This window comes from Mya arenaria, chromosome 2, assembly GCF_026914265.1.
Source record: "Mya arenaria isolate MELC-2E11 chromosome 2, ASM2691426v1".
Classification (NCBI taxonomy): Eukaryota; Metazoa; Mollusca; class Bivalvia; order Myida; family Myidae; genus Mya; species Mya arenaria.
Window position 1 is genome coordinate 30,214,249 of NC_069123.1, and position 23,573 is coordinate 30,237,821.

The following is a 23,573-nucleotide window of genomic DNA, read 5'->3' on the forward strand; positions in this document are numbered from 1 at the left end:
TTTCAGTGCATATTTTAGCACTCCTTGTAACACCATATCAAATGTTTATAAATAATACACAAACAATTTTGGAAACCCATAACATTTTAACATTCTTTCATGCTTTGTGTTTAGATATTTGTTTTATTCATGTAACATCTTTTTTTTTCTTCTTTAATGTTTTATTTAACAGTATTCATACATAAATGATAAGGTTACAGATTGTTGTCGGAATAAAACAAAACCAGTTTCTGTTTATGCAACTGATATTTTATAAAAGTACATTACAATTACAAGGTGTATATTTAATAAATGTTAAATTACATAATGGATAACTTTAAATGGTGAGTTAATGAAGTTAATTTGACATTAATTAAGTTAATTTGCATAATCAGGTTGATTAATTGTTGTTTATTTATTTTTTTCTGATAGATGATTACTTTCTATTTGCTTTGAGCAGCGATTCATTATATCATACTAGCTTATTGTCGAGGTTTGAAGTTCTTAAGTATTTTTATGTAACTGTTTTGTTTCAACCCAAGAAAATGAAAACAGAATGAAAGCTTATAAAAACTATTCCTTAAAAGCGCTTTATGTAATTAATTATTATTTACTATTTTTTTTGAATGAATGAAAATGCTGATTCTTATTTAAAAATATTTGGATAACGGGACTATCTAATATGAGTGAATGTTTAACAAGATATTACATGTAAGGTTAAAAAAAAAAAATAAGTTTATTCGTTTTGAGTTTTGGAAATCAAAATAAAATTGAAACTTTGAAATTAAAAAAAATTAGGAGCCAAAATATCTGTTTAAAATGAATTTATTATTAATGTGGTTGAAAGATTTTAAATAAATGATTGTTTATGACTGACAATACACTCATATTAATAAGAGTGTCCTCATTCAGTTTAATATACTTAATAGTACATATTCTTTATGAGTGCTGACGTATAATTTGGAAGTGAGAGCTGTGCGTTTGAATTTTCAACACTGAACAATATCAATTGTTATTTCATTGTTTGAAACTATGAAATACCATTTTAATTTCTCTGATAAAACTCTATAAATCTGGTGTTTTCATAATAATAAAATCATTACATCAATGCTGACATTCATGGTTTTGCGTAATAAAACAAAATATGTAATGTGCTGCGCGCTCAAGCTTTTTTGTATATAACAAAAACAGTAATGAATGGCATTATTGTCTTTGGAGACCTTCAATAAAACAGTAAAATTATTTTGATCACAATCGTTGTATGATCAAGATAATGGTATTTCCCACAATGTTTATTGATAGCAAACAATTTTGATGGTTATACTTGATTATGTGCAAATGTTACTTCTACGGGACTATTCACAAATTTTATTGTGGTGTCTGTCACCTTTTTTTCAAACTTCGTTAAAATAGTGTGTTTTTTCATGCTAAATTTATTCACAAACACCAAACAGCAACTGGCTGAACTGATATATCATTTTATTTTAATCATTATAAGCCTTTTTTAAAATCAGTCATTTTCAAAATCATTACTTATACTTTCCAGCAGCATAAAACGGTTTTTGTTACTCGTCAAAATAAAACATAATTTGTCCCCTTTTTCAATTACAATAGAACTCTCATTTTGACTTGGGATGATGTTTTTTCGCTGTTACAAGCATTAAGTTCACACGAAACTATTTTTTTCCTTGTCTGACCCTTTAAAACACGAACGAGTCCCTTTAAACTCTCGATAGGCTGGTATTGGACATTGATTCCCACTTATCATGGGAAGTCGATCATTGGAGTGATAATGTGTATGGTATTTAAACATGCGATTGCGGATTTGTGAAGCATTAACTTAAAAATCTGATTCTTTGCATAGAAAATATGTAGCTGAACGTGTCCAGTCGTGGATTTTTTTTTGCTAGGGACGGGGCATATCCATACAATTTCTCATGAAAAAGTAGAAAAAGAGTGTTTGTCAGTCAGTTAATCAATGTACGATTTCAATGCCATTTTACTACGAAGAGACTGTCAAATCGTTCCTCATTTAAAGGGGTGGCTCTAAGGACAGTCAGTTTCTACTCGTAAAAAAAGTTTTTTTGTAACTGTGCGATTCCTACGAGCGTTAATCAAAGCTCTGATTTAATTGGCCAGTTAGAGTGCAACCAACGCAAATAGTACATGTATGGATACTTTGCTTGGTAATAAGCTCACCTATTCAGTAATAAATTCCCCTGATATGTTAAAGAATACGCCTATTGCTGATCCCTAGTCATTTCTCATAAATTTGTTATACTATTGTTTGCAAAAAACCGTAGAAAAAATTGTTTGTCAGTCAGTTCATCAATGTACGATCATTAGCTTCGTAAAAAGTTCATCTCCTTGGTAATAAGTTCCACTGATATGTTAAAGAATACACCGATAGCTGACGGCGGCAGTCAGTGTTTTTATGATGCATCAAGTTCATTGACATACTATACATGTTAGCCATGTTCATTCAATGCTTCAAGAATGTTCATTCAATGCTTTATACCCTTAAAATGCTAAGTTCATTGGCAAACATTATTAAAGCTCATCAGGCATAAAAAAGAGAAACAAGAGCTCACACTTGGTGACTCTTTTTCAATGACACTTGGTGACTCTTTTTCAAACAGTCACATGACATTTGAATGACAATGCCCACATAACTTGGATGTCTAGTCACATGAATAGAGCTAAATATTTACAAGTTCTGCTCTTGTTGAACTTTTCAACAAAGACATGACATTTTAAAGAAATCGTGTCACAGGGTGTTGTTAAGTTACAGGTTTGAGCCTGTAAAGGTTTCAGTTACAGGTTGCAAAAATAAAAATCATAGCATGAAGCCATTTGAGATCTGATCATGAGTGAACAACACATCTTGTGAGGCCCTCTTTATCATATCATATGATCACTTTTTCAAATTGGGAAAACCATGTAGTAATATTATTTCAGAATAATTTTTATTGGTCATTTAATTTTCAAATGAATAATTTTTTGGTCTTATGATATTGAGTCTTATAATGCTAGTTAATAAGTTGCCCTACTTTGTGCAGGTTTGACAACTCTCACTGCACTTTTTCACAGTGTCAGTTATTGCCCCTTGAAAATTTGACCAAGGAAAACAATTACATTATTGAACCATTTAGCTGTTATCTTGATAAATACTTAAGGCATATATTTATGTTTTGTGTTTTTACATTTTAGGTTTGTCGATAAGGCGATTAAGGCGACGGTAATCGGGCACCTGTTTGGGGATGAATGTTCGCTACTGAATGCCAGTATTGATACGACAATAAGAGAGGAAGACTCAGAACATGGTAGGTTATTACTTTCGTTTAACCCATAAATATTGATTTATCTAGTTTGCACAGTAGTTAAAACCCACACTTCTCATAAAAGATCCAGGGGCTCGTTTCATTAAGAATCCTAGAAGCAACCTCAGGGATGTGATTTATCCTTGGATTAGATTTGTGGATTTCCATGGATCTTATGTCTAAAATGATTATTTAAAAAAAAAATATGGTTGCTTTTGGTTGCAACTGAGTGTATTTGTCGTTAGTATTAAAACTCAAGTTTTCTTCAAATTTGAAGTCAGGGCATGGGCATCTGAAAAGCCAGTTTTGATTCTGCGACAGTGATTTTGCATTGATGAAAATTTCTCCTTTGTCCATTGGTCCTAAGACTGCCTTGATCCTAGCCTCGGTGCTTTTGAATTTTCTGACACCAAGGTTGGTAGCAGCCTTTGATACCTGGGACCATATTCAACATCATTCTTATCCCAGTCCTTAGACACGCCTCAGTGATTCCATTCATTCCATTAGCCAGTTATTTCTTCTGTCCAATCAAAACTCTTGGATTCTAATTTTTGAATTAAGTGAAGTCTAAGGTGGTTATTGAATACAGCCCCAGGTTCATGATAAAAAGTGTGGAATGTTTATAGTGCATGCATGTGACATGTTGTTTTTCTGTGAAGTACCTCATTGGTGGCTGAGAGAAGATCGCAATAAGTATTTCTAATGCATCCATGACATTAAAAAGTGCTTCACATGACTAACAACAGTCTGCTGATACCAGCCGATTCTCATGATAAAAACATCATTCTTTTAGATTCTTATTGACAATAACTATTTGCTCACATATTGTGCGAATACCAATCCAGTGAAGAGTGGCCATGAATCGTGACCGAATAGTTGTAAGATGGGGTTGTACAGGTGCGAAGAATCTTGTAATAGAACATAATTACTAGGATGGAAAATGTTCAGACTATTTCGATATGTTGTTTTTTTGCTACCTGTGAATTCGCATTAATCTTTGATCTAAATAGTTCCTGGATTGTTAATGGAAATTATCTCCACTCTTACTGGAAACCACAGGAGCAACACGAATTGTGAAATGATAGTGAAGGGCGTGGTGTGAATAAACACATGTAGTCAACATTGTTTCATACATTAAACAGAAAGTATTAGCCATTAAATTGCATAAAGAGCTAACCTACCTTCTTAATAGAATTTTTTTTTATGAAAAAAATAAATTTATTTTCTTAGTCGTAGTCTGTGTTGTCGGCATTGCGTCAAAGTGCAAAAACTTTAACCTTAACCTTGGCCATTATTGAACCCCAAAATACTTTCTTGATATTGATATGAAAATTGGTACACATGTTACCAAAGATAATTCTTGCATGCTTTCAAGGCTTATAACTCTGACGTATTAGTTGTTGAGTTATGCCCCTTTTTCATCTGAAATACAACAGTTATCTTATACCAATGTCTAGTTAGCGCAGTGGTTAAGAAACACACTTCTCATAAAAGGTCCACTCGGGACTCGTTTCATGAAGAATCTTGGAGGCATACTCAAGGATGTGTATTTTCTCGAATTAGATTTGTGGATTTCCGGGTTTCTAATGGCTCTAATGACCGAAAAAGGAAATATTTTATTTTTTTTATTTTTTTTTATTTTAAATCACTGTTTGAAAAATAAAAGGGGCTGCTTTTGGTTGCTACTGATTCTTAGTTAGTATTGAAACTTTGCTTCAAATATGAAGTCACTTCAACTGGAGAGGCCTTATATGGGTTTTGTAAAAGCTAGTTTTGTTTCTCAGCTGCAGGAAAATAAAACAGACAAGTTGTTGGCGTTTGCTAGTGTAGCAGTCTTGTTTTATATCCAAGTGTTCCCTTTGTCATCAGTGGACTGGTTTATTACTCATATTGCAAATTAGTGTTTCAATGCATAAATAATAACAACAGAACAGATCCAGGGTTCGAATTTAGCACTCGCACACTCGCAAATTGCGAGCCAAAATTGAAAAATGCGAGTTGAATTTAAAGACACTCGCAAAACTTTGCGAGTTCAAAATTTACAGAAAATATGCAATCCTCGAAATAGATATGATCAATTCCTGCACAATAGATATAAAACTAATTTTAGAAATGCCTACTTTCGTTTTCCGATAATCACGCAGAAATTGATGACGTAGATTAACGTTATGCACACAGACAGGTACTCGTTACTATGTGGCAGGTACTCGTTACTATGTATTTTTGTAGACTGGTCTTTCGTTTCCATTTTTGGTGGCGGTATTTAGCGATAATCGTATCGAGACACCGTCTGTATAATGATGACAAGCTAAAAGATAAGTTTTTTTACGCGTGTTGATTTTAAAATCGCCGACGGCTGATGGCAATGATCAATCAGTTCAAAAAAAGAAGCCAAAATGAAATAATTCCGTTTAAACTGTTACTATTTGGAAGAGGGAGTGGAACATTAAATTGACCCTCAACACAAATGACGAAAGGAACGTTTTGCACAGACCAATACTGGCCTGATCAGACTTCCGCAGCTCGTACTGTCAGTGTTACATATATGATGATATCGTTTATTGTACAATTACATGATCATTCATTAAAACAATTACACTATACCTTAAGCATTTGTTTTCCATTAAATATATACTTTTTCCTAGCAAACATAAAGGTTTGCCTTAAAAAATGGGAGTGAGTGTCTGGTTTTGCGAGTTGAAAATTTGAGCACTCGCAAAAATTTGCGAGTATCAAAAAAAGTTAAATTCGAACCCTGCAGATCTTTTGTTTTGAATTAGCATTTACAACTGAAAATTCAAATCCAATGATTTATGATAACTGTTATTTCAGCACATATGCTAATTTAAAGAAAATAAGTGTGGCAAGAAGCATGATGACTAATATCAGAACGATAATTAGATATCTGTTGCTTCCTTGTGTAAGGTCCTATAATTAATCATAGAACATGATTTTGAATTGATGACATATCTTACATTTAAATTCAAGTCCGGTTATAAGTTCATTTGTGATTTTAGACATGTAGTGTCCGTTACTAGCAGGAGATAATTTTTTAGCAGAACAGCTTTTTATTGGTGCAGAATATCTTTAGTAAATTACGTAATGCATTATAAAACTTACAGTAGCGAAAGCACGTAACAGCTTCTCCTTATTAGCTGACTGTTATATAGGATGCAAGTGTTGTGAACCCTGAGTCACAATTGTTTTCCATAGATCTGATTCGTGTTCTGAAGGTTACAAGAGAGATACTAAGAGTATATATTAATAGGAAGCAGTCAATTGTTTTCCCTGAGAATTACCATGTAAACAAACAAGCTTTCTTGTTATTGTTACAAGGGATGAGATATATACTGAGAAATATTCGTCATTAATTTACGTCATTTATCGACGGATCTGTATCGATTATGATTGCGATCAGGAAAGCACTTCAGTTTGGGATACAAACATGTAGTTATTATAGCTTATATTATTATACTTGTGCAAAATATGCTTATACTGATGTTAGCTGAACAAATTGACTGATTGATATTAATTATGTGTTTGGATGTTAAAGGCTGATTTTTTTATGGGCAAGATGCAAAATACTTGACTGATTGTTATGAATAATATGCTTGAACATATTTAATGGTATGTATTTAAGGTAATTTTGTTAAAAATAGTTTGATTATCATTTGGATATTTTTTTCTGGTATTTTAAAATCAAAACAAACATTATGACATATCTAAAAAAAAAAAATCTTCAAAATAGATTGATCATATTATTGCTGGATTTTTATTTCTGTTTTTTTTAAAATCAAATATTATGACATATTAAAAATATGAAGATTATTGTAAATATAATGATGATATTAATCAAGAACAAAATCCAGAACATTTTTAATGGGACATAGTCAGTATGTGTATACCATGTGATAAATTTCATCATAAATGCTACGTTGGAAATTTTGTGAAGAACTAGTAAAGTTATCTGAAGTCTTTATTCGAAGCAAATTATTGCCTTCCGCAAATTATTGTCGGAAGCAAATTTTTGCCTTCCAATGGAGCATTTTTGATGCAATTTATCATGTGGTATTCTCACACTGGTAAATAAAAACTGAAGATGTTGGAATTTAAAAGAACTACATCATTTTTTGAAACAATTGATCGATTGATAGATTACACCCCACTAGATTGTTAACAAGAATTCAAATTCCTGGAACAGTTTGGAGCCCAATTGTCTCTGTGTTATTTGAATCATTTATGAGATTGCTTCATACTAAGCTGCAGGATTAATTATTTATTGCTCAGTAAAGCTGTACTTTGTTTTAAGAACTGTGCTTACATTCCAATCCATTGAAGATCGAGGGGGTGTTGGATTAACCAGGTGAATGTCTTAATGATCGTTTAAGCGCTATTACACTTTGTACAGGAATGTTTTATTTTGGCCTGGAGGAACTGTTTTGAATAGTTTCAGATTCTGTGCACGTGTTAGTGTTGATCTGTGCAGTTGTGGAATACTTTTGCTGGAATTTTTATTTCGTAAATAAAGTTTCTGTTTTGTTTAAGTGAAGTAACAGAGTCATTCTTGTGAATATTTTCAGCTACTGAGGCCGATGTGGAAAAGAAGACAACGAATAACAATAGGTGCGTACACTGTTTAATTATGAATGAAATTCTGACTAAAATACTTCCATGTTTTTTATGTTATATTATAATGTGAAATTCCGTTAAAAATATCAAATTTTTGGAATATATAGTTTTTGTTGATGAAATTAAGCAAATGAATATGAAAAGTGTATTATTATGACGTAATAATTTATTTGATTCAAAAGAATGTATTTCATGTACATGATTTTCTCAAAACCGTAAAAGATATAAATTATTGCTGAATAAAATCATATGGGTTTCATTTGAAATCAAGTATTCTGATGTGATGTTATCTAGAAAACATGGAAAATACCCAAGGTTTTTACAGCTTGACCTGCTGCGTAGTGTCTGGAGGGCTTGTTTTCTGGCATTTAGCCAGATCGCGTCCCTTATGATGTCCAATCAATAACTGTAGACGCTTGAGTCTAATCATCATCAAATTTGGTCAGAATGTGTCATACCTTAAACAAGCTTATTAAGTCTACTCACTCAAGCGTTATCGCCCTTTAATTATAGAAATTATCTTAATCAGTCTTGTTTCAATTTTGAAATGCCTCCATGTTTAGAGGCTATTTTTTTGGGGGGGGGGGAATCAACAGGGTCTGGCCCTTGGGGAATTAGTTCGGTATTAGCTACAGCAAAGAAGGGTAAAAAAGGCCCTGAATATATATATATATATATATATATGAATAGATTTGATGATTAAAGTACACCAAGTTGAAAATGTTCACTCTGATGAAGGTATTTGAACCAGACATTTTCATATCAATTCTATATTGAAAACAACTAAATTTATTTCCCATAGACATTAAGATTGTGAAAGGAAATTCTCTTAAAACAGAATTATGTAACGTTAGAAAATATCATGTTGTCTGGGTTTTAAACTCTGATGAATATATTGACAACAAGTTATTATCTAACATTTCAGCTAGACTTATCTATCAATAGTATTTTATCTGCATATAATAATGTTTGTAAATTTTTCTTATGTTTTTTTTTTAAGGAATGAAGTCATTATTTATAATTATCATAGCCTTTGTTTGATTGGTATTTCCTTGAAAAGAATATTAATGACTGGAAACAATTTCAAAGGGGTCTTAGCCCCTATATCTTGCCTTTGGCTTGAACCCCTCAGACGCAACTAGACCACAGGCTATTTTATCTCCTGCAAACTCTTTAATGTGCCCCACAGAGATAAGGTAGCAGCTGTTATACAGGATTGTCAATTATTAGCTGTCAGATCACTTAAATCATATGCATGTTATTATTCCAGCAATGCCACCCATGAAGCCGGACCAGGAGTGAAGTCTCGTGTGCAGGCATTTGAAGCCCAAGACATTGAAAACTTTGAGCCCGCAAGCAACAAACCAGTTAAACAGAAGCCCATGTCCAAGGCATTCGAAATGTTTGAGAAGAAGGGCGTTATAATTACACAGGTGAGAGATTATTATGATTTTGGACTTTCATGAAAAAAGATCACTGACCTTTTCAGTGTTCTCAATAAGACCTGGCTGCCGACCAAAATAGATGGTTCAAATGGCAATTGAGCTGGTTTCAAATTAGGTAATTTTAAGTAGAATAAGTAGTAGCTTGTCAGTTACGTTACTGTTTTAGACAGTTCAACCGAAAATTATTGAGAACCCTGCCTCTCTTATGCCCCAGAAGTGAGGTATGTTGTGTTCACACTGTTCATCTATCTCTTACTATAATGTTTAAGTTGTAAGTTGTCAAGTTTTATTTGAATTGCTTAAAAATGTACAGCAGAATCGAAAGTTTGTCATGCGTATTATACCTTCCATCGCAAGCAAGGTCAATGTCACACATTTAGTTCAAGGACACACACAATGGAAGGTAAATGTCACACGCAAAGGTCAAGATCAAGCACAAAGGTCAATGTCATACACAAAGGTTAATGTCCCACACAAAGGTCAAGATCAAACACAAAGGTCAATGTCACACACAAAGGTCAGCCTTACACGCTAAGGTCGATGTCACACACAAAGGTCAACCTTACATGCTAAAGTTCATGTCACACACAAAGGTCAACCTTACACGCTAAGGTCAATGTCACACACAAAGGTCAACCTTACCCGCTAAGGTCGATGTCACACACAAAGGTCAGCCTTACACGCTAAGCTCAATGTCACACACAAAGGTCAACCTTACACGCCAAGTTTGATGTCACACACAAAGGTCAACAACACACACACACACACACAATGTCACACAACAAAGGTCAATTGAATGTCACTCTGAAATGGCATAATCAGAGCATTTGTCACATTCCTGTGGTATTCCTCGTGTCCTTAACCTTTTAGGTTAACAAGCCTGTTGTTACGTTAGTTTTAAAGATCTTGTTATCAAACTTGGGACCCTTTGAATGAGAGACAGAGACAAGCAAAAAAGTAAACAGCTTGTTGCCTGTCTGCACGAAGATAATTCAGCTGCTAGTATGCAGGGCGCTGGCTTTGCAGCACAGTTAACAGATATATTTTATTTCCAGTTAATGCAATGTTTATTGCTTTGAAAAGCTCTTTTATAGCTCGCATTGCATTTTCTTCGTCAAGACACTGAACTCTATTTCTGCAAAACAGATATCCTAATGCATGGGAAAATTATGCTGCTCGTACAATATGATCTGCCTTTTTTACCAATCTAAAGCTAAAAAGCAAGCTGAGGCTGTTCAAGCTGAGTGAGTGGATCCTATAATGAATGATATAATACAGACTGATCTATAATGATTTTCTGGGGAAATATTGGAGAGGCGAAATTGCGAGGACAACAAAATTTCCTGCGCAGAATAATGTTTGCTTAGAGGCTTGGAAGCGCATTGAATGAAACATGGATGAAAGTGTGTAGGATGAAATAAATAAATAATAAATGGATAATTGTTGGTTTTGTCAGGTAAGGTAATGAAGATGATAGTGGCACATAGCTTTGAAGTCAGTAAATTAACAAAAGCTACCACCTGCACATTTAAATAAAAAAAAATCTCTGTTTAGGCTGCAATGAATAAATGGTTTGTTTGGTGTTTCTCATCCTTTTCACAAAAATTGAGGACTGGTGGTCATATTTTTTTTTATTTTTAAAGACGTAATTCAGGTATGAGGAAATATAACAACAGCAACAAATAAAGTAACACTGGAAAAATATGTGGGTAATGAAACATTAAATGACTATTTGGCCCCAATGCAAAATCGTTTTTGAATGTTATTATGCTTAATATGAATTTTGGGGCCGAATTCAGAAACGAATTTTGTTGGTGATTTTGTAACTTGCACTTTGGACTTTGCAGAAAATAATGAACAGTAAGGAAAGATAAACCATATTATTATAAATGTAAGGAAGTTGATCATAATAAATATTATTGTTGTGTTTTTTTTGTGGTGAATATTATTAGAGGTTTTAACAATCATGAATCATTTATTTGGCTGAAAGTTTATGGCGGAAATAAAACAAGCATTGTTAATTTAACTTATTGTTACGATTGTCTTTTTCAGCTCCCAGCATCTGGGTTATCAGGAGTGGGTGAGGAAAAAGACGATAGTGATGAGGAATTCGCTGCAATACATAGGAACACTGATCCACTACATTTGGTATGTGCAAAATGTTGTATATTTCAATTAAATTTTCTAAAGTTTGCGTGATAATTTCTGCTCAGATAAAGTCATTTAATTATAGCTTTAACTGTTGTTGTTGGCATACTAAAGCTTTTTCATTGGCCATTGCTCAAAAACTGTTCAAGATATTCCAATGAAACTTGGTACATAATTATTGTGTTGCCAATGAGACAAACAACACATGTATAGCAAGGAACATTACTCTGATATAACTGGTAAGATTGAGTAATGCCCTGGCCCCAATTTCTCGAAACTTCTTAAGCTAAACAGGCTTAAGTAGCTTATTTCAATTAGCCAAAATAATACTAATAATGGATTTTGATAAATGAAAAATGGTTTCTTCTAATAAGCAAACAGATATTTCTTATATATTTTTTAAAAGCTCTTAAAGAAATAAATATATAACGCACATTATAGAACAACAAAAATAGTGAGTTTAGCTTAATCCTGTTATAAGAGACTTAAGAAGTTTCGAGAAATTGGGGCCTGTGTTCCAATAAAAAAAGAACAGGAGGGAGTTGGCATTGCTGTTTGGTTTAACTTGTAAGTGTTTTCTTAAGAATTGATAAAGGTGATGGTAACTATTGTGAAGAAAGTGCTATAAAGTTATGTTAAGTCACACTCATTTGCACAATGTTGCGTGAGAGTGTGGTCTTGTGTTGTGGATGGAACCAGAGAATTGATGGACACCCACTTGTCAAGCTTGGTGGCCAACAACCAAGCTCCCATGCACCCAGTCCAGGAATTGAACACCTTGGTAGGAATTGCAAGGGCTAAACCCCTGCGCTTACTGGACAACCGATACTTTGTTCTGTTTATTCTTATATATATTTTTCATCATACAAGTAGTTATTTACACTTTATCAATTTTTTTGTCACTTAAATATCTGACATTTAACCTTATAGACATTGGGTGTCTATATTTTATATTTCCCAAACCTAGCGCCTTAGTGCCAAGTGGAAACACTTACTTTATGCAACATGTACTAACTTTCTTTTCAGTTCAAGAGACCCACAGGACCACAAAATAGAAGATCACCTAGTCGTCAGTTAAGACGTAATTCTACAGGAGATTCTGACGAAGAAGTAATGGACCAGCAAGAGCAAGTGCCAGTGATTATGAATGGTCACCTTCCTCAAACTTCGCCCATAGATGTGCCAAAATTACGCAGTGGTGATAACACTCATGGTGACACCCATACTAGGATAGCGTTCTTGGATATACGACAGGATAATACAAACAATCGGGGGTTGTCGGTATCACCAGATAAGTCTCCGACGGTCAGTGCCAAACCATTTGTTCCTCCCCTGGATTTCTCGACACTCCATGAAAACGTTGGAAGTCAAGGTAAATTGCATGAATTAATTGTAGTTATGAACGCATTCATTTACTGATTGATTTGGAGTTTTGTGTGCGATCATGCTAGGGACTAAAATTGGGAAGTTCAAATTTTACTATAAATGAACAAAAACACAAAAATAGATAAAAAATATCAAATAATGTGGTCATGTTTGTTTCTTTAAGAATATTCCAATTCTTTCATACAAAAATGGTTTGAATGTCCGATGTTTTTATAAAAAAGATTTTAAAAAATGCAAATTGGTCAGACAACCCACTGAAGTTTCACTACTAAATTATCTAAGAGTATGATTTTTTAACAGACCCAATATTAGCCCAGAAGGCTCAAGCCGTTTCGTACCAGCGGGCCACGCTTGCAGCACCAGAAATGCAACAGAACGATGATGAAGATTATGAAAATGATGTACCGTCGCCACGATTGAACAAAGTCAAACGGAAGGCTGGGTAGGTAGCATAACTTGTTAAGCATTTGCAAAAAATACTTACTATTCGGGAACCAGAGTGGAAAACTGTAGTGCGAGATTGTTAATTTTCGCGTTGATTAAGTTTTGTGAAAAAAATAGTGTGTTTAAATTTGAAGGTTAATGAATGGTGTTTGTTATGTTTTGACAGAGGTATTGCATTAATTAAATGTTGTCTGATACACAGAATGTTTGCAATGGTCATAAGTGGATCCTTTTTTATTGTGTGAAATACCCAAAAATTTGAATCAATGCGAAAATTAATAATTTTGTGAACGAAATAATAAAAGTTAATCTCTAGTAAACTTTTAACTTTGTAAATTAATTAATTTTGGTATTTGTAGCAAATATAGATTTTTTTTATGCAGACCCTAAACTATGTCTAGTAATCAAGCTTTAGAACTTTTGGTTGACTATTTTATCGGCAAGCAAATCCACTCTGGTATCATTAATTGTTTTAACAATTATGATAATGTAATGGTTAGATGACTTGAAGTAAAATCTTAATGATTTAGAATGGTGGAGTGAGCGTAGCAAACAAGCCCTTCTTAATCATGAAGAGTTTACTTCAGGTCATCTTACATACTTAGAATACAACCTCACTGGCTGACACATTGTCTGCAAAATCTGACACGTGGAGTGTGTATTGGATGAGTGGCATCAGGCGGACCTTTAAACTCCCGTGAAAGTTGAAATTCATTAATGATTAAGCCTAGTACTTAATGATTGCCTGTCAGCCATTTCATTTTCTGAACATGTAGGTTGTATTCTAAATGAGCTTATTGTTCGTAATGCTGTGTGGATTTTATCTTATATAGATATTCATTTTCTATGTATTAATTATATCTTATATTTAACCAAGAAAAGACAAAAATAATTTTTACGGAAGTTTTTCCCTCAATTTTATATAGAAACATTTTTTTATTATTTTTTTTTCAATTTAACTATATTTTAACTCAAGATGTTTATATTGAGGATTGTTTGGAATTAATGTTGTAAGAAAAATATTTAAAATATTTATGAAATTGTCTCTGTAATAATTATATCTATCAAATGTTGTATTATGCAAGAACCATTTTGTGGGCTACAGTCTTGTGCCATTTTAATGCATGTGCAGTTTTATATGGAGTGTGGCCATTAAATTTTCTCCTTAACATCTCTCTCAAAAGATTTTTTTTTTTGTACTTTCAATATACAATATATTTCATAACAAAAACAGTTTTTTTTAAAAAAAAATTATGATAGAATTAAGTTTTCAGTGTTTAATTATTTTCATGTGTCTATAAGAAAATATAGTATTTTAGCCGGTAAACTTTACCTTCAAATTTTTCATTTGTAATGCAGCCTCTATTTATAACTCATAGAAATGGCCTGATAACCTTTTAATTGACTATAGTGTACAGATTATATATAGTTATATACACAAGACACACGTTTTGTTTTCAGTTTCTCCGCAATAAAGTGCTCATCTCTTTTTTTCGGTCACCTTACATTTTTTTCTTTCTGCCATGTAATTACAGCACGTCTGTAGATGACGAGGATTTACCATTCTCTCAAGCGGAGCAAGACCAATATAAGTCACACAGGTTCGTCACCTGACTATCGTCCAAACCCTCGACACACATTTTGTGATCAGTACTTCAGCGCCATGGGACTTTAAAAACTGGCAAAATCATGTTTTCTTGGATAATAAGGGGAAAATTAAAGGCCCCAGTTGACAAATAAATCATATCCCCTTTAATTGCATGAGTCTTTCAACGGCTTCATAAGAGGCTTAAATTATTTGTAAACTTACAGAAAATCGGGAATACTATTATGTGTCATTTCATTGGCTGTTGATTTTCAAAAAATGAAATTGTCTCATTCATAACTATTATTATTATTATAAATAAAATTGGTATGAGATTTTGCTAGTTTAAAGTCCCATGGTCAATGATGACGTGTAACACAATTGAGTACTGTGGGTTTCCAACGTAGTCACATGACATAATCACATGGCATCCCAATCAGCCAATCACCTTGTAGAACCAGGCACCCATGTAGTTGGGCTTTATATATTGATTTTTTTTTCAATGTCACAAATTGCGCATGTAATTTTTCTTCTCTTTCATTTGTGATTTTTTAAGCATGTAATTTACTTTACGTCTCGGCACCTTTGTAGTTTGTTTTTATTTATTAATTTTTTTTTTCAAAGTTGTTTGATTTATCATTTTGATTGTAAAAATTATCTGCTTTTTTCTGCTAGTGTGCTTTCAGTTTGCAGTGCTTTCTCCCTTTCTATGCTATTCAGTTTTGCTTTTTTCAGGAATTAATGCCTGTTTCTTTCATCCTTTTTGGTGGTATATTGAGAAATAATGGTGGAATATATCCTGGTTTACTTGTCCTTGAACATAAGTTTATCCGAATATAATTTCATTGTTTCAATGTTTAAGCAATTTTTAGTCATATAATAAAACATTTATAATTGCACACTGTGCAGGAAAGAAAAATCCAAAGACATCACATCCTGTATGATGTCATTTCTCTAAATTTGGAGTGGTTTTACGATAATAGATGAATTTGTTGTTGTTTTCAATAATTCTTTAGCATGAAATAAAAACAAAAGGAATGAGTGAAAGATTGCAATATATTTCACTTTTGGTGCTCACTCGGTGAAATATACTCCCATCTTACACTGAAACAAGCTATTATCCTCTATGTATCATATTTACTTTTTGCCCTCTCCACTGCTTTTAAGCTCATCTGTTTTTGAAGAAAGAAAAGTTGAGGTATTGTTATACCCTAGGTGTCGTTGGGCATTGGTATCAGCGTCGTTGTTGTTAAAAAAACTTTGCTCGCGGCTTTTATTTGAATTCTTGAACCCTTCAAAATGTTCAGATGAAACTTGGTACACATGTTGCCAGAGACAATACACACAAATTAATATGGCAAGGCACATAACTCTTGCTAAAATAATTGTTGAGGTATGCCCCCTTTTTCAACTGTAAAATAACAAACAAGTGTTGCTGTTCACCCCACTGTGCTCTTGTAAGAATGTTATAACACCGCTCCTTGCATTTTTGACGTGTGCTTACAGTTTGCAGTGAATAATCTTACCTTTTTTGCTAGTATTACAAAATTATTTTTATTTTTTTAAAGTCTGAATCTTGTGCTGACATTATTTGTGAACAAATACTATCATTACTTTTACCCCTATTTCTAGTTATTTACTTGGCAATTATAATCTAATAATGATTTAGAAAAAAGGTATTTTAGTTTTATTTCTCGTTATTACAAGGAAACTGGAAATAGTAAACTATTATGTCATTTTATGTAGTAAAAATATGAATTAAGTGATGAAGTAAGTTTTCAAGTACAAGTTTTTTTATGAATCTTTGATGATGCAATTCTGATCAGCCATTAATGTTGAATATGTGTGTAATATAGTTGTAAATATTGTCTTCTTTTTTATTTTATTTTTTATTTCAAATAAGCTTAAGTAGTAGTTATTGTTGTTGTTATTATTTACCATTCATATAGCTGTAGTCTTGCGCAACCCAGCTGCGGGCATAAGTTGCATCTTAAAGCAAAAATAAATATTAACTTCTTGGTGTTTCCAGAGTAGTAAAGATTTGAAGGTTATCAATGATGATGTTAATAAGGTTATCTGAACAGTCAATCTAGTATGTTCTAACTATTACTTAAATTATCTGTGTTTGGCTCTAAATACAGTTTTTAATGTATATGTTTGTGACGCCTTTTTAGTGTACATGTTTATATATCGGGCATACATATTAGATGCTATCTTTGCATTTAGCTTAATTTGTTTGCAGCTGAATATCCATAAAATTTCGTTATAATCATTACAATTGATTGTAATCAAGCCACTGTTTTAAAGTTTCAGAAACATGCTCTAAAGTTTAAGAAATATGTGCATGCATGATAAAACTGTTTTTGTATGAGGCCACAATTAATCAATTGTATTTTTTGGCCTTACTTGAACTACTCACAAAAATACCCTGAACCCTAAAGATTTCTACGTGGAGGCCTAAAAAAAGAGTTTGGTTTGGGCTACCAAACTCTACCTAAAAAATAGGTGCCAACCCTATTGTTTTAATATTTAGTTTAACAACTTTTAAATTTTATGCTTGAACATCTTTCTCCAATGATGACAATAACGTATTTACATAAAGCCAGGAACTCCAAAAAAAAAAGCTTTCCTACCCTGCCTATTTTTGAAAAGGATGTAACCCTAACCAAACAATTTTTTTTGGCCTGGTCATAATGTTTTTCACTAGGGAATTACTGGGCTAAAAAGTAAAAAAAATAATAAAAAAATGCCTATTTTTATTTTCAGTCATGGAAGTACCGATGATGAACTTACTACAAAGATGAAAGGTCAAATGAGAAAAATTCAAGGTAAGTGCTTTATTAATAGATGTTGATTTCACTTCTGATTTTCTGTATCATTAATCAACCAATTTGTTAATAGACTTAGGTACGTTTTGCATCATAATTCAGTATAGATTAGTTCAAACTGCATTTCAAAATTTGCGCCAAAATGATGCACTGATTAACCGCTTAAGGCTGCAAACAAATTTTTCAAGCGTTTTGCTATTGTTGCTTAGTGTAATGTTTCTTTCTCTTTAAATTTGAGTTCAAAATTTCATAGTTTAATTTAGTGTGGCAATGATATTTGAAATTTTAGGAATGATAAAAAAAAACAGGATTGGTCTCGAAATCGGGATTAAAATCTTTCAATTGCAGACTATTGTACAGTTGTGATGATATTTCTATTTCCAGCGATTTGCATTAGACAAAGTAATTTGCATTAAACACAGTAAAAAGTAGCTTGAAATGAATATAAATGGCTTTTAAAACAACTTCAAGAGAAATCTTCGCCTGTTTACCCTGCTTTGGCCATCATATTAAAACCAACAGATTCGTGTTTTTAGGATGAATTCGGCTTAATGGTCCGTTATTGTCCCTGAAAGTGGCAATTTCGCCAAAATGTTCTCTAATTTACCAACCAAGGCCACAGAACTTTTTCAAGCATTGTGATATAATTGTTTTCTGTATTGTTTCTTTTCTCAGAATTTCATATATTTGACTAATGGTAGTAAGGCAATGACAAAGCAAAAAAAAAGTTGGTATCTATAAATTATTATTGTAAATTTATTGTATACATTTAAATTTCAGGTCTAAAGAAGAAAATTCGACAGTTTGAAGATGTTTTTGAGAGAGAAAATGGATTTAGGGTACGCATATTTTTACAAACATGAATTGATACTTGCATAATGTCATGGATTGAAGATAATTATTTTCATAGTACACTGTGGTAAGCACACTAGATTCTAACCTATGGGTTGTGGATTTGAATCCTAGGCTGGCCTTTCCATCGCATGTGAGTTTAGTTTGTGGTCACCTAGCTGGTCAAGTGGGTTTCCTGTAGGGACTCAGGTTTGCCCCACAACACAAGACCACACTCTCGCGAAACATAGTGCCAACGAGAGTGATTAATATAATGTTGAAACAACTTGTTAAATGTTTCATTTTCGTTTGAAAATAACTAAATTTAAACGAGTTCTTTTCATATCCCGATTGTTCAAGCCTCTTTATTTCATTGATTTTAAAGAACTTTAAGAATGAATTGATAACATGGTTGGCTTTAAAACTGTCATGAGTGTTGCCATTAGCCAAATAAACACAAAAATGTTTTAACCATTTTTATAATGACACCATAATAGATAATAATAAATTTGCCACCCTATCGCAAAAACTCAATAACTTCATATAGAAATAGATGCAGATATTGAGTTCTTGCATTAAGGTACGAAAGAGGAGCAGTATTTTTGGAAAAAACTTCAGAATCCCATTATGTCAATGAACGAGGTGTGTAATACTGAACTTTTTACATAATTATTTTCAGCCCTCTCATGCTGAAAAAGCCTCAAGAGTGGAAGTAAAGAAACTGCTTACAGATCTCAGTCGGGCAAGGAAGGAGGCTAAACGTGAGTGATGATTTGGAAAGGAATTAGTCATGGAAATGGAATTGTCATGGGCATAGATGCTGCCACGACCTGCAAGAACTTAACCTTTGGTCATAAGATATTTACATCAGTTGTGGTATTCATGTTGACTGTGGCAATACCAGTACTCACATATATGTGTAAAAAGTCCAATAATAGTCTGGCTTTACATTTTATTCAGTTATTTACAAAGACATTACAATATGAACATATTAAAATGGATGGAAACAACATTAAATGATTAATGAGTTTTTCTCGATATCTTGTTTGGAGTTACACATAATATTTTGCACAGTAAAGCTTTTTGATTGATATAGAAAAACGTTCAAAGTTAGAGGTTTGGTTTATATAGCAGAAAGTGGATATCAAATTTATTTAATTCAAACCTACAATGTTTATGAGATAAAATGTTACATTTTTTTTGCTCAAAACTCATTCAAAGAGGCATTTATCAACATAATTGAATTGCAAAAGGGTACTAAAAGTTTGATGGCGCCACACTATTCTGGGAATTGCAGCATTGAGGTTTAATCCAAAGCTATGGGTGCATTGAAGTTGGCCTTCAGAACTCAGTGTTTCGAAACAGTGACTAATACCAAAAAGTTATTTAACTGTTTTAAACTGTGTGATATCAATTATATCTCACTGATAATTTCTATAAACAGCCAGAAAGCATATAATAAAACATTTTAATTTTTAGTGAATTGATTTGTATTAAATTTGTTAATTTAAGGTCTAAAAGAGGAGGCTGAGATGGGCAGTCGTTCCAGACATGGGAGCGGGACCTCGTCTGCGGGCGAACGTATTGACCCACCCGACCTCCCACCATCCATGGGGTCCACCCTCGATATCATTCTTAAACGTCTGCACGAGAAACGCAAGGACATGCATCGCCCAGAGGATATTGAGGTATATAACATGGATTAAATGTTCAGATTATGGTTGAAATATTAAGGTTTATTATATGACCTATAAATAGACAGTCTCTCATTGGTCCAGACAGGCATCGACGAAGAAAAATATGTACCATATTTACTGGGGTTTTCTCATAAACCTGAACTAAATATAGAATGTCATTCTGTAAATAAATTAATGTTTTTCCGGTTTGTTTCTTAGTTTTCTCTTTATATTCGTATAGGTAAGTTATAGATCTATGCATGTTATGATTTAAAATGATTAGTAGTAAATTTTGTCCTTTTGGGGTAAAAATGACAATTTTTTTTTTTTACTTTTATGGCTTTCTTTCATAAACATAAAATCTTAATTAGTTTGAAAATGCTTTTGACAATATCAATTTTTATTTTACATATTTTGAAGAAAACATATTTTCAATCCAATCACATTTAGCTGCTTTCAGACATCACATATAGTCATATATTAACCTTATTGACACAGGCCTTCCGTTAAAGGAAGTTTGGAAGTATCTATTACTCCCTAGAAATGGGTTAAAACTTCCAAAATTGATTCCTTGGAAGTACAAAAACTTCCATAATTTTGAAGAAAACTTCCAAAGTTGAAAGCTTGGAAGTACAAAAAATCAAAACCTTTTGTTAATATTACCTTTATAGTCATAATTTCAATCAGTTTAAGTGTTTTTAAGTAAAAGGAATTATAATAATATAAGTAAAATTGAAAATTATTTGATTTTTAATATAATTGTTGAAAAATAGTTGAAAAAGATATTGTATTATGGAGACTTAAACTTCCATATTTTAGTGTAAAACTTCCAAAAGTGATTCACAGGAAGTTCATACTTCCAGTTTCAAATTCTTAATGGAAGCCCTGTTGACAATGATATGTATTTTCTGTCACAAAATCCAGAAAAACACCTAAAGCAAAATGGTCTTGAAAATAAGAAAAGAAAAAATGCATATTATATGATATATTTATATGTATATCGCAACTATTTTATTAGTTATTTGGTTACCCCAGTGGTTAGCGTACACGCTTCTCACAAAGGCAACCCGGGTTCGATTCCAGGCCTGGTTGCATGTGAATTTGGTTAGTGGTCACCAAGCTGGACAAGTGGATTTATTTCGGACACTCCGGTTTCCCCCACAACACTAGACCACACTCTCGCGTAACATGGTGCCAACGAGAGTGACTTAGTATAAGTTATCATAACTAATTTCACAATTGTTAAAAAATAGATAACGTTTAAACTAACTGTATTTCTGTTATAGCTAATGAACCATGATCAAGTACAAGATGAGAAGCTGTCCGTGCAGAAGGCCCTGCTACACTTCGAGGGTATTCACGGACGACCGGTAAGTGCTTGTCAGTTTTTGGAAGCATGCAGATAACCATATTCTGAAAATGATTATTGTAAAGGGAATGTTTACATATCAGAAATATCATCTATCATCTATTGCTTTTGGTGTCAGTAGGAAGTTTAATTCTTTTGCTTTAGTTTATAATTGGTGGAAGTCTTAGGGACTTTCATTAACGCACGAACTTCAATATTCTCTCCACAGAAAAGTCGTGATGAAAAGGACTTGATGCGGCCGTTGTATGACCGATACCGAACAATAAAACGACTTTTGTCCCGGCAACCTCCTTCGGTAAGATTGGTTATCAGGGATGGGATTTGTCCACGGATTCGCTCCAGGGACCAAAAAAATCTAAATATATAAAAAAAATTAACTGATAAAATAAGTAAACTGTGTGCTTTTTTTGTTGTTACTGTATTTGTTGTAAGTATTGTCACTCCAATTTGCTTCAAGTTTAAAGTCAGGAGGGCCCTCATAAGGGCTTCTAAAAAGCCGGGTTTGCTTCTGTGGCTGGGTTCATCATCCCCTTTGGCCCTCATTGGGTGCCTGTTGGGGGTTCAAGGGCCCCCAAACCCATGGTCAAAATAATTTGAGCCCTTCAGCTGCCAGGTCAATCACATTCCTGGTTATTGAAGAATTCTAACCCTTTGGTAATTTTTTTGGTTCATTGGTATACAGTCTGCAACCATTTCATTCAGAACAATCAAATGTCTCGTGCACCGACAACCTCTTTTGGTATGTTTTGCCAGATCAGCCTGTTATATAAAAGATCATCAGGCCACATTTAATAAATAGTTTGTTTGGCATTTCTCTACACTCATTTCATTTGTTGACTCAGTGTGGGTCGTCTGTGCGTCTGTAAACAATAATTGAATGTGATTCGGTCTTCAGTTTTGATTGTATGTTAATCAAAATAGTACGGTAGTTAGATATCTATGAGAGCTTGGTTCCTTTCTTCAATAAACAAGCAGATCTTCCCATGCATGACTGGATTATGGCCCTTGCTGCTGAAATGCTGCAGTTTTGGTGACAACTGTTAGGGGTAGTGTATTATAGTTGTACTTTTAAGGGAGACAACTTTGTACATAGAGTTGTGTATTATTGATGTACTTGCCCTTTATGAAACACACATTTCACTAATTGCTTAACTTTGACTGTGAGTACAGTTTATAACAAAAATAATCATGCCATAGGCCCTTGTGGGCCTCCTCTTTTGGGAGGAGGGGTGGTGGTGGTGGGGGGGGGGGGTACTTCCTTACCCTTTATTCCGTAATGGAGAAAGGAAACAAATAACTTTGACCACTAGAGAGGCTGAAAAAACTTCCGAGTCATCCGTTATTTTGTGAGTTGACCGGGGAAACCAAACAAACTTTTGATTAAGTGTGGCTTCATCAATAAAGTTTTCATTTCTTTATTGGATTAATCTAATTAAAATTGTTTCAGAATGTTTACAATTTATCATTTTAGCCTCGTAGTAACTTGGAGCTACAGACTGTACCAGAAGATAAACCAATGGACATTCAGTCTAAATATGTGAGTACTGTTTGATCAGCCATTTCAGTAGTGCGACTTATTTTGACGAAATTTATTTGCCTCGTAGTAGAACAGTTTTTTTTTTGTGACCGATACCATATTTACACTCATAATATTATGAGTGTAAATATGGTATCTGTCACAAAAAAAAACTGTTCTTAACTATTTTACAACAAATTTAAGATCCTGGCCCCAATATCACAAGAATACTTAAGTAAAATCTCAATCTCGGTCTCAACTCATTTTATCATATAACAGCCATATTTGATTCAAAATTGATGTTTTAGCCTTTTTTAAATGGCATTCCCTTCTACAGTATGTGGATAAAAATATTTGATCAATCTTTTATAAAAAAATAATAATTTTAAGAGCAAAAATTGTATTCAAGTCAAATTC

The 23,573-nt window shown here is 33.1% G+C and overlaps 1 protein-coding gene across 7 annotated transcripts in view; it reads left to right on the forward strand.

Moving 5' to 3' along the window:
• The window catches only part of LOC128206089 (protein FAM13B-like), an 84,051-nt gene that overhangs the window by 56,286 nt on the left and 4,192 nt on the right, over positions 1-23,573 (forward strand). For 6 of the 7 annotated variants that reach the window (XM_052908258.1, XM_052908310.1, XM_052908273.1 and 3 more), the window contains 14 exons: positions 3,190-3,302; positions 7,880-7,922; positions 9,199-9,361; positions 11,426-11,521; positions 12,548-12,893; positions 13,208-13,349; positions 14,887-14,952; positions 17,703-17,764; positions 18,545-18,603; positions 19,275-19,356; positions 20,108-20,283; positions 21,558-21,641; positions 21,849-21,935; positions 23,112-23,177. In XM_052908258.1, the coding sequence (XP_052764218.1) occupies positions 3,190-3,302; positions 7,880-7,922; positions 9,199-9,361; positions 11,426-11,521; positions 12,548-12,893; positions 13,208-13,349; positions 14,887-14,952; positions 17,703-17,764; positions 18,545-18,603; positions 19,275-19,356; positions 20,108-20,283; positions 21,558-21,641; positions 21,849-21,935; positions 23,112-23,177 (1,585 nt within the window). The remainder of the gene's footprint in view (positions 1-3,189; positions 3,303-7,879; positions 7,923-9,198; positions 9,362-11,425; positions 11,522-12,547; positions 12,894-13,207; positions 13,350-14,886; positions 14,953-17,702; positions 17,765-18,544; positions 18,604-19,274; positions 19,357-20,107; positions 20,284-21,557; positions 21,642-21,848; positions 21,936-23,111; positions 23,178-23,573) is intronic. The other variant, XM_052908291.1, reaches the window with a different exon arrangement.